Source organism: Nematolebias whitei, chromosome 23 (genome assembly GCF_014905685.2).
Source record: "Nematolebias whitei isolate Nwh7 chromosome 23, NemWhi1, whole genome shotgun sequence".
Classification (NCBI taxonomy): domain Eukaryota; kingdom Metazoa; phylum Chordata; class Actinopteri; order Cyprinodontiformes; family Rivulidae; genus Nematolebias; species Nematolebias whitei.
In genome coordinates, this window is record NC_056520.1 from 12,873,172 (window position 1) to 12,885,720 (window position 12,549).

Genomic DNA, 12,549 nt, shown 5'->3' on the forward strand with positions numbered 1-12,549 from the left:
TTTATTATACTTTATTGTGTTTTTTTTTCTTGAACTTTTTTGAATTTACCATGTCCTGGATGACTGAGAATCTTCACCAGCTATTAACGACACAATCAGCTTGCCACATTACCCCCAACTTCATTCTGCTCCGTGCTTGGAACAAGTTGAACCAGCTGCACCGCCCCGGCAAAATGCAGCTTATTCAACCATTAAAGTGCATTTATTAAGCAAAAGTTCAACTCAGACACACCTTTGCTATAAGTTCGAGCAAACAAACAATTGTTTAGTTGAACCAAAAAAGGTCCATGCTCAATAATCCAGGTATACAATCCAACAATTTTTAGTCAGGTCATCTGGACAGTTTCTTTTTTTGCAGAAACGTTTCACCTTCTATCCGGAAGGCTTCATCAGTCAAGGAAACACACAACACAACAGATTCTTCTCCCAAACAGCTTACTCCAAAGTGGAACAAACCAGTTATATTGGTGATAAGATGGTGTCTTTGGCACGCCCCCTCCTCTGTTGCCGGCCCTTTTCCTCGTCGACAGTCATGTCAAAAAAAGCAAAAAAAGAAACTGACCAGATGACCTAACTGAAAATTGTTGGATTGTATACCTGGATTATTGAGCATGGACTTTGTTGGTTTTTGAACCAGTTTGACATGACTGTCGACGAGGAAGAGGGCCGGCAACAGAGGAGGGGGCGTGCCAAAGACACCGTCTTAGCACCAACATAACTGGCTTGTTCCACTTTGGAGTAAGCTGTTTGGGGAGGAAAAGAAAAAATCATGCGTTGTGTGTTTCCTTGACTGATGAAGCCTTCTGGATGGAAGGTGAAACGTTTCAGCAAAAAAAGAAACTGTCCAGATGACCTGACTGAAACTTGTTGGATTGTTTAGGTGCTTTTCTTGTTAAATTTCGAAGAAACGAACAGCGTTCCTCCTTCCCGATTTCTTCCCTCTGTGCTCCCGGAGCACCGAGGCAGCCCATCGATTTTTGGCACAACACCGGCCCACATTTCCGGGTTGTCAGCTGTGACGCGCAACAAAAGCGACACATCAGCAGTGACGCATAATAGATGTGACATATACGGTGAAGCGACATATTTACGGATTTTTCCCCCCACTTTTTTAAACAAATATGGACAGACGCAACGTGTACGGCAGAAAATACGGTACTTGTTTGACAAAAAGAAAAGACGTTTCAACAAGCGGCTGAATCACGAGGTGGACTCTGTCCAGTGTTTCCCCTCGTTTACTTGCCTTGGCAGGGCACTGCGCTCATATCGTCCATGTTTTTTGCTGACGGGGGGTGGGGGGGACGGACACATCTGTGTTGCATGTTGTTTGTTTGTACCAACAGTTTTTGAGTGGGGGTGGAGAAAACTCAGCATGAGGGAAAAATGGAAAACAGAAAACTAGCGCATCTGTATTGTGCACTGATAGAAAAAGTAAAAGTAGATTAAGAAAATTTTTTAAAATATATTTTTTTTAGATGGCTAAATGGGGTTTATGAACTCATTTTGGATCACCAGTATCTTTTTTTTTTTATCATGTTCATTGGTTTATTTGTGACATTTTGGGTCACAAATGTCCTTAAATTCCCAAATTCATCGTTCTTAGGGGTTACAAAATTCTGTTTTTTTTAAAGTTGGAAACTTTATGGTAATTAACAAGCGTCTACAGGATTTATGGGAACAAATGAGAAATTTTTAATAAAAAAAAAAGAAGAATTGTCAATACCGTTGGGGAAACATTGCAAAAACGGTTTGTTCAAATTCTCTAAATGTCCAGCTAACTTCCATAAATTCCTGTGGAAAGTTTCCAGAAAGTTTCAGGGAACTTTTCTGCCACTTTCAAACCCTAATCTCACCTCTCCTTTTTATAGATTTATTTTTACAACTTTTGATATGAAACGGCCCCGTCAATACAGGACGATCAGCACAAAGAGCTGCTGCAGAAACACAAACCTCCAAGCGAGAAATGCACCTGTGCTTTTCGCCCTTTACGAGTGTTAAACCATAAACTCCATATTTTTAGTTTTCATGTATTTATTTTGGTGAAAAATAAATGTGTTAAAGTTGTTCTATTTGCCAACAGGTGCTTCCTCCTTTCAGCCCACGACTCTTAGTATCAGTTTGTGTCCAGCGTCAGCCTGAGGATCTAAGCTGCGTCTGCATGTCTTCAGGTTTACCTCCTTTGTAGAGCTCCGTGTGCAGGTACGCCAGGCCCCGGGTGACCGAGTGAGCCAGCCGGCAGCTGCTGATCCAGTCGTTGGTCTGGATGCCCAGGTAGCGGCTCAGAGCCCCCTGAGGAGGACAGGAGGAGGAGTCACGTACTGTAGGTTCAACATCTCCTGACGCATGCTCAATAATCCAGGTAGAAAAATTTAGCGAAGTGAAGTCGGGTCCTCTGGATGGATTCTTGTTGTTGAAACGTTTTGTCTTTTATCCAAAAGACTTATTCAGTCTGAGGAGCTGCAACAAACTCAGTCTTATAAATAGCACCTTCTCATAGTGGATCAACCAGTTTGCTGCAGACATGCAGAACTAGCCGTCACATGATAAAGGAGGACCAACAGTCTAAGGACTGGTCGTTAGTGCCCTGATGGCTGTTTGCTAAAAAATTGCAATGGTTGCAATGGTTTATTATCTGGGTGTCCAAAAACTTCTTTAAAACGTCTTCAGTTAATCCAAAATTCTGCTGCCAGCGTCTTAACTGGAGTTGGTGGGAGAGATCATATCTCTCCAGTTTTAGCTTCTCTCCACTGGCTCCCTGTCAAGTCCAGAATTCAAAATCTTACATCTAACATACAAAGCTCTCAACAACCTAGCTCCATCTTATATTACAGATTTTATTGTTCCAAGTTTTCCTAACAGAGCACTTCACTCTCAGTCTGCAGGTTTACTTGTGGTTCCTAGAGTTTCCAAAAGCAGAACAGTAGGAAGATCTTTCAGTTATCAGGCTCCTCTCTTGTGGAACCAACTTCCAGTTTCCGTCCGTAAGACTGACACATTGTCCAGTTTTAAGACTGGGCTGAAGACTTTCCTTTTTGATAAATCCTATAGTTAGGGTTGGCTTGTTATGCTGCTATAGACAAGACTAATGGATGACAAACTGACCGCGTTTCTTAAAATGATTTGCTAAAATTGAACAGTTTTCCTTTGATACTATTTCTATCTTAACGTGATTCTTGACCTGCCATTGTGTATCTATTCCTCTCATAGGTCAAAGCAGATGGCCGCTTGTCCTGAGCCTGGTTCTGCTAAAGGTTTCTTAAAGTCTTTTGGATAAAAGACGAAAAGTTTCAACATGAAGAATCTGTTCAGAGGACCTGACTTTGTTAATAGGTTCAACATCCTTTGACCGACGATGGAAGCACGTTCACAAAGACACAAGTTTACCACCAGAACCTAACGAAGATTTGAAGACCGACCACCCATTACGCCGATTTCACATCGAGAAGTCTTAAAGATCCAAGAGGGAAAAAGTAAAAGAAGCTAAGTAAGTAAAATAAATAGTACAAAAGAATTAGAAAAAGAAGTAAAAAAAACAAGGTAACAAGGAAAAAAAGAGGCCAGAAAAATGTAGAGAAGGAAGAAGAGGATGGAGGAGATGTAGAAAAGGATGAAAGAAACAAACAAGAAGAAAACGAAGAGGAAGGTGGAGAAGATGAAGGAAATGAACTTATGTTTGAAGACGACATCGTCTTTGGACAATTACGATGTTCCACGTTATTAATTTTCTTTCCGATAGACTCAATAATCCATTATTTGCCCTTCCATTTTTTTTTGAATAAATACACAAAAAAGCCAAAGAGACACGCTTCTAACATCATCTCTCAAAATCAATGACAAAACGACTCCAGCATCTGTTACTGAAGAAAATGACATTAGATCGCATCATTGTGGATAAATCACATCAATAATTCACTCGAGCGCATTACGAGTCGTGGCGTGCGCTGCGTTGCCATGACAACGCGCGTTAAGACCAAACGCCTGCAAAGTCTTCTCCTGTGCACCGGACCCGGGATTAGCTCGGGGTCTGGGCGAAGCTTGTTCACTGAACTCCACGAGTTCCCTCTGGAAATTTTAGGACGTGGAGTCGTTTTAATTTTAAATTAAAATACGTTGATGTTTATCTCTACTGGAAAAGATGTGTGATGCGATGGCAACTTTTTATTTTAACCGATACCGTAACAAGTTACAGTCTTTACATTTAGATTTAAGTGGTAAGCTCTTAGGCGCAGCTCATCCCTACTTATACGCAACTTCAGATTACCGTATTTTTCGGCCTATAAGTCGCAGTTTTTTGCATAATTTACACGACTTGTACACCGGCCTATATTTCCAGGTCGTCAGCGCTGATGCGTAATAGATGCGATTTATACGGTGAAGTGACGCATTTATGGATTTTTCCACTTTATTAGACATATTTGGACTGATGAGACTTATAGGGCGGTCGACGTGTACGGCAGACAATACGGCTATTTTTGTAAATATAGTTGGGAAGATAGAACTCTTTTCTTCCTTTTTCTAAACTTTCTTGTTGACAAATTCTCTTAAGCAGTTTTAAATGTTCTCAAATAAAAGGCAGAATTCAATTTCAGACCCTTTCTAAACTCTTATCTTTTATTTAGTTTGTATTTTTTCACAATTTTTAGGAGGGTTTCATGATATAACCAAAATTTTAACAGAACAAATGTCTAATCGTGGTGGATAAATAGTGTCTCAATATAACTTCGGTGAGTGGTAACATCACATTACAGTTCCAATCAACCATGTGACAATAAAACGTTCATAAAAGATATAATTTTCTTTTTTATATTCTCTAAACTTGTGAGTCATTTCTGGAAAACTTCACCACGGCTCTTCATAACAAATGAGGGAGGTGAAGATTGGAGGTTGAAGCCCCCTTTCAGAGTGTTTGGTGCCGTTTAGACAGACGCTGCTGCAGTTCTCCGCGTGAACTGTAGGTGTCACTAATGAGAAACCACCACGGAACAGCAGGAACAAAACCTGTACACTAAATGAACGGTATACAGGACATACGTTCTTCAATCAAACGTAAATTAATGTTTTTGCCATCTTCTAAGCTGTTTTATGACACAAACCTGATAACAGACTTTTCATTTAATATTTAATCGGATTTTATCGATACGAAGAAGTAATACGCCGATGCATCTGGATTTAATCCCAGAACAGCGTCAGTACATTTCAATTAAATTTATTTATATAACGCCAAGTCACAACAGAAGTCATCTCAGGGCACTGAACAGAAACATTTATATAAAAAAAGTAATCAAACATTATTTATCTGAGGAGCAGACTGCTTCGAGTTTAACTCCATCGCAGAACTCTCATCTTGAGCAAGCACGAAGGCGACAGTGGAAAAGAAAAACTCCCTCATGAAGAAGAACTTTTAGCAGAACCAGGCTCAGGATAAGCAATCATCTGCTTCGACTGGCTGGGTTTGGTAGGAATAGATACACAATAGCAGGTCAAGAATCACATGTTAAGATGGAAATAGTATCAAATGAAAACGATTCAATTTTGGCAAATCATTTAAGGAAATGAGGTCAATTTGTCATCCAGTAGTCTAAGTCTATAGCAGCATAACAAGCCAACCCTAACTATAGGATTTATCAAAAAGGCAAGTCTTAATCCCAGTACTAAAACTGGACAATGTGTCAGCCTCATGGACAGAAACTGGAAGTTGGTTCCACAAGAGAGGAGCCTGATAACGAAAAGATCTTCCTCCAATTCCGCTTTTGGAAACTCTAGGAACCGCAAGTAAACCTGCAGTCCGAGAGCGAAGTGCTCCATTGGGAAAATATGGAACAATAAGATCTGTAATATAAGATGGATCTAGGTTGTTGAGGGCTTTGTAGGTTAGAAGCAAGACTTTGAATTCTATTCTGGATTTGACAGGGAGCCAATGGAGAGAAGCTAAAACTGGAGAGATGATCTCTCCCACTAACTCCAGTAAAGACTCTGGCAGCAGAATTTTGGATCAACTGAAGAGGTTTTAAATAAGTATTTAATAAACCATTGCAATAGTAACATGGCTGCTCTGCCGTTGACTCATGATTCATGACTCTGACTCATTGAATTTGCAAAATTAAAACAAATCTAACAATACTCTGAAATTTATGGTTGGATTCTGTAATCCACTTTTTCCTGCTTGGTTGAATAAAGGGCTCGGTGCATGAGCGTTGTAAACGTGTCCTCCTCCCCATTACTCACATGTGGATAGTAGTCCAGCACCAACAGGTACTCCGTACGTCCTTCAGGGCCCGTCCGCTCATCGGCAGCAACAAACCGAGCGATGTTGTCGTGCTCCAGCAGGGGCAGGCGGTAGATGGAGCATTCGTTGATGAAGTTCTGCCGATTGGCTGCGGTAAACACCTTCACAGCGACGGGCCGCTCGTCCAGAGAGCCACAGTACACGGTGCCATATCTGCCACGCCCGACCAGCTGAAGGGTTGGGTGAGGAAAGAACAGCTGAAGACTTGTGGACACATTATAGACTGCTTTTAAAAGATTCAGGAGAGTGCAGGCGGAAATCAATGAAATCACAAACAACAGGACTCAACAGATAAAATGGCTCCCAACTCAATTAGGGTCCTGAATTAGTCGAAGCACAGCAAGCTGGAACGAAGGGAGAGAATTCAGCGGCACACTTGTTACATTTCTACCTTCGGGCACTTATCTCAGGCTAAAAAACACACACACAATGAAAAACAGTGAAGATGTTTAGTCTGAGCTTAAGGCTCCCTGCCCCCCCAACAGGCAGGGAGTTTTCAAGCACGTGATAAGGCAAGGACAGCAGTGTGGATTAGGCCTGTCGCAATAAACAATAAATCAATTAATCTCATGATAAATGAAATTTATCGACCTCATTTTCATTTATCAGCTTTATTGTTTCTTCATCGCTCTCCTTCTACTGAAGACACTGGATGACAAAAGGCTCAACTCCGGTGCTCTTTACCGACCCTTCCCTTTATCTTTAAAATCCATTTAAACAGTCAAAAATTGTGTTTGGGATAATTAAAAGCAGCTAAGCTGAGAAGTTAAGCTACGAGCTAAAACTAACAGGCCGACCTCGGGGGAAAAAAAACGTCTTGTCGAAGCTCCAGAATTCACAGTTGGAACCCGTGCCTTCGTGTAAAAAGTTGTTTTTCTCTGCAAAAAGAAGCTGAGAACTTGTTTACCGTTTTTAATTAAAAGCTTTGTGGGAAAAATGCTATGCTAAAGAGCTCAAATCACACTGAGCAGCCACCATTTTGAGAACCAAAGAGAGAGAGCCCATGTCACGTCAAGGGGCCTCCCTCCCATTGTTCTTAAAGAGACACGCTGCTCGCTCCCTCACTAGCCATCCTTCGGGTCAAACAGCCTTATACTGCCATCCAGTGGTTGAAAAAGGTACTACACACAAAACAAATTAAACACTTCTTAAATTTGACAATAATTACTAATTATTGTCAAATTTCAAACAATATTATCGTTTATCGCAATAATTTCTGAGACAATTAATCGCCCAGCAAAATTTGTTATCATGACAGGTCTAGTGTGAATTAAACTCCAGCTACTAAGATCTGCTCATTAAATCTCTGGGCTGAAAATGACTAACAGCTACTTTTAGTGAAAGTCACAACTGCTGAGCAAACAGAAGATCTACTACGTCGGGCTGGTGTCAGGGAGTTTAGTAACAAGGATCCATTTTCAAGGCATGAAACAAACTGTGCCTGAAAAACTTCAGGAAGTTCAGACAAACAAAAAGGGAGGGGCTGGTATCCTGCGATACATCTAGAAAAAATATCCTGCTACATATAACCTATACAAGAAACATGATGAGATATCTAATTCAGCTGCAGGGACTCTGTTTCCACAGGTCTCTTGAACAGGAATGAATTTTAAAAATGTAAACAGTCGTCTAAATTTATCCAACTCTAGTTTTGATAGGCACTTTTTTTGTTTTTAAACCTAGTGTTCCTGAGCACAGTTGTTTCCTAACCACCCACGGTGCTTTACAGGTGCAGGTGCCCTGCTACTCCAGGTGACTTTAATGGTTTCTAATAAAAATACTTCCCAAATGTTTAAAAATATTTTTGTTTGATCAGCTTGGAGTCAAAATAGCTCTTCACAAAACAACGTTTTATTTCTGGGAACTTTTGAGTCGTAGAAACCACGACAACAACGGAGCCACTTTGACCTTTATTTCTATATCTATTTCACTTTATTTACGATTTACTGGCATCGTGATGGCTCAGTGGTTAGCACTGTTGCCTCACAGCAAGGAAGTCCTGGGTTCAATCCCCATTTGGATCCGGGGTCTTTCTGGGTGGTGTTTGCATGTTCTTCTCGTGCTTGCGTGGGTTTTCTCCGGGCACTCCGGTTTCCTCCCACAGATCAAAAACATGCATGTTAGGCTGCCTTTAGGCCCAGGACTTCCTTGCAAAAGAGATCTGTGATCTCAATGAGAATTGCCTGGTTGAATAAAGGTTAAATAAAATAACTGGATTTATGTTCGTCCTGTAGCTGTCAAACTTCGGCTGTGTGCTGAAACGGGTAATAACATGGGCAAGTTTAAACAGTATCAAAATTTAAATAGGTTTAGGTGTTTTGCTATTCAAGCTAAGAATGTCCGTTCTCTGCATTTCGATGCATTGTTGGGCTGTGGATCCTTCAGTGTCTGCAAGAAATAATGTGGATATAATATATTTTAAGCAAAGAAAACTATGTTAAAAGAATTGGGGATGCACGATATTATCGGCATGGTATCGGATGATATTAGCGTTTAAGTTCAATATCGGACATTCCATCAAAATAACTCGGATATAAAAGACGCTGTTTTTGTATGACAACCCAGTGACAAGGATGCCTGCAGTGCCTGCACAACGTGATGACGTCACGCGTGCCTACCTGATCTGATCACGGCGGTGTGGAAAGTTTTTGTCATTGAGGATGTCGGATTCTGAAGATTTTTAAACTACGTCGAGCCTCGCTACATCGTCCCCAGTCAGAGATATTTTTCCGACGTAGCCTTACCCGAGTTACAAGCCGTCATTTCCAACGTCATTGAGAAGCTAATAGCCGATAGCACACGAGTGAGTTTTACCACAGGCGTTTGGACGTCGTGTTAGCCCCGTTAGCATGATTAGTCTTACGGCACAATGGATCGACAAAAACTTAGATCTTAAAAAGGCTGTCCTTCATGCACAAGAGAGCAGAGGATCCCACACTGCAGTTATAGGAACCTGGAACAAGCCTCCACAAGTGAGACAGTATCGCAGGTGACTAATGCTAATAAATAACATTTAACACTTTTCATTTAATATAAGTTAAAGTGCTCTGCATATCATATGGCTGTTACTGAATATATGTCACCAGCTCTTACAGATGTTACACAATTTTTGTAGCAAATAAGCCTAAATAATAGGGCTACGTTCGGACAAAGGAAAGCATATAAAAATATCGGCATCGGCCAAAAATCCAATATCGTGCATCCCTAAAAAGAATATCTAAACCAGGGTAGGCACGACAAGTTTTATGTGGAAAGAATTACAAATTGGAAACTGCCCACTGGCAAAGGGATGCAAGCGTCTCTCTACAATCTCTTCCATCAAAGACAGAAAATAGACCTAAATCATGAAACAGCTGCTAATGTTTGCCTTTATTTTGATAAAACAAGATGTTTGTATCGTTGCCTTCTCTCACATGTGTTGGTATTTTTTCCGTTTAGAAACGCATCATAAGGACTTAGTTTTGCTTAGCTTGTAGCAACATAAATAGCATGTTCTGTAGACACGTTGATTAGCGTTGGGCAAAGCGCGCCATGAACACTTGTGAATTTCTTTGTAGTAAAGTTGTGCGTGTTGCTGTGTGAAAATGTTAGACGCTTTGTCCGTGTTGTTGTTCATTCTGTTTTCTTTCATTGTTAAAAAAAGAAGACACGAGTTGTTGTTTATGGAAAATGTGTTGTATTTTTGGAACCAGAGTCTGTGCACTCAGGATATGGAGCTTTTAGCCCCGCCTACTCCCCCAAACACAACCATGGCGTCACATGACCTTTCTTTTAAGCCCAAAATAACTAAATGCAGCTGAACGTATTAGAAAAATGAATGTTTGAACATAGCACATGAATGAATCAACACCTAAATAATTTATCTGAAGCGTGTAGGTCCCGTTTGTTAAAAATGGAGGGGGCGGGACTTAAAACTTGTTCTGCAACCAGTTGAGGGGATGCCATTTCTGTTCCCACTTCAAATTCAGGGTCTTGTCGGATGTCTAGATTTATTCAATAGTCGACTGGCGCTAACTGCTACTTGTGGGTGGAGCCAAACAATCATATTCGGAGCACTGTATGTTCCAGGGAAAGGGTGAAGCGTTGTCTCTCTTCTCATTTCTAAGCAGTGGGAAGTTAAATGGCCATTTTTGTTAAGGTAGATGAATCTATTATACTTTTAAGGACTGCCAGAATAGTTTAATGTTTAGCCCGGAACCAGTAAAAAGTGTGAACATGTGTTCTTATTGCAGACGAAATGACAAACGAACCTAAATCAACTCCCGAGTCTCGTCTTGTGCTTATCGACGACACTGTAGCTGAAAATCTTCCAAACTTTATTGACCTTCTATCAGGATAGGAAGCCTTCTCGCTTCCATTTCAAGTTTTCCAGATCATGTGTCGGTGAAAGCGAATTTCTATTTCCGTACACCTGACCTGTCACTTCTTTCATTCTGCTGTGATCAGATGATAAAAGTCACATTGAAACGACGAAAGGAACTAAAAACCTTGATGTATTTTAGTCTCACTGCTTTCGTCTTTTCTTTTTCTTTTCCCGAGCTCTCATTTCCTCCCTGTCATACGCTGAAATAAGAGGACTACGTGTTTATAATGATTCTTTCACATGCCAAGTGATGCTGATAAACAGAGGACTACAGTGCGTAAATCTTAAACGTGGGCACTGACCTCCAGCAGTTTGAGATTGTCGAGGTCCAGAGAGCTCTCGGAGCCAGCAGCTTCCATCATATTCAGATTGTGCAGGCCTTGTTTACCATCTCCTGTTAATACACACAGAATTAAAGATTTAATGAATTCAAGTGAAAGACTGGCTCTGGTTTTGGAAGTGAAAAGAGATGAAATTCTATCAAAAGCATTCAAAGAGCCCTAAATAATCAATGTTCCCTGCTCGTCCTGAGAGCGCGGCGCCATGGAAACTCACCGTGCATCATGCGGTAACCAAAGAAGACTGCTACAGCGACCACAGCCAGCACGGAGACGGTTACCAGGGCGATAATTACCGTCTCTCCATGGCGCAGTGTGCCAGGGTCCACTAGCAGGAAACATCAGAAAAACAAACACAAATCAAATGTTGACCTTCAGATACGACGAGAACTTTTTCTGAAACTATCCAAATTATTTTTTTGGTCTGAGTGCCATACTGAACGTTTGTTGGTTTACTTTTGTTTTTAAAGCAACAGTTCAGATCATTTGACGACTTAAGTTTGGGAACCAATAGGCCTGTCGCGATAAAGAGTTTTGAGAATCGCATGATAAATAAAAATTATCGACCACATTTTCATTATCGGCTTTATCATTTCTTGGTCTCCTCCTTTCTACTGAAAACACTGCTCAACTCCCGTGCCCTTCACTGAGCCCCTCCCTTTCTCTTTAAAATCTGTTTTAACCGTCCAAAATCGCGTTTTTGGATCATTAAAAGTAGCTAAGCTAAGCTAAGCTACGAGCTAAGCTAACAGGCCGACCTCGATAAAAACCTCAGTCTTGTTCTAGCTCCAAAATTCACGGTTGAAACCCGTGCCTTCATGTAAAAAGTTTTTTTCTCTGCAAAAAGAAGCCGAGAACTTGTTTACTGATTTTTATTAAAAGCTTTGTGTGAAAAATGCTATGCTAAAGAGCTCAAACCACACTGAGCATCCACCATTTTGATAACTGAAAAAAGGAAGCAGAGACAGCCCATGTCACGTCAAGAGGCCTCCCTCCCATTTTTCATAAAGAGACACATTGCTCGCTCCCTCACTATCCATCCTTCGGTTCAAACAGTCTTATACTGCCATTCGGTGGTCAAAAAAAGTACTATACTCAAACAAGTTAACCAACAGTTCTTCTTAAATTTGACAATAATTACTAATTATTGTCAAATTTCAAACAATATTATTGTTTATCGCAATAATTTCTGAGACTATTTATCGCCCAGCAAAATTTATTATCATGACAGGCACTACTAGACTGAGGAACAGCTTCTACCCTGAAGCTGTTAAGACTCATAAACCAGGATAATCACTGTAAGGGGAGAAAAAACAAATCATTGTAATCCCACTTTAATTGGTGATATGTGACTTATCTGTGCTGCTGATTATCCATGTTGCTGATATACTGCTGATTACCTCATGCTGCTGTATTCATTCATACCCATCTGCTCACCACAGACTCATGTTCAGACTGCTGTTTAATATACCGTATTAGTTTGCATTATTAGTGTTTAGAGTATGTCTTAGATATTTTAGCGTACAGTTTAGCGTTCTCTTAGCGTATATCTTAGATCCTTT

At 40.6% G+C, this 12,549-nt stretch overlaps 1 protein-coding gene across 1 annotated transcript in view; it reads right to left on the reverse strand.

Annotated features, from left to right (window-relative positions):
- Positions 1-11,315, reverse strand: part of bmpr2b (bone morphogenetic protein receptor, type II b (serine/threonine kinase)) — a gene marked incomplete at its 5' end in the record, with an annotated part of 24,415 nt that extends 13,100 nt beyond the window's left edge. Inside the window, 4 exon segments of the mRNA XM_037696306.1 lie at positions 2,175-2,289; positions 6,226-6,456; positions 10,952-11,043; positions 11,205-11,315. Coding sequence (XP_037552234.1) covers positions 2,175-2,289; positions 6,226-6,456; positions 10,952-11,043; positions 11,205-11,315 — 549 coding nt within the window.
- Between the last annotated feature and the right edge of the window lie 1,234 nt (positions 11,316-12,549).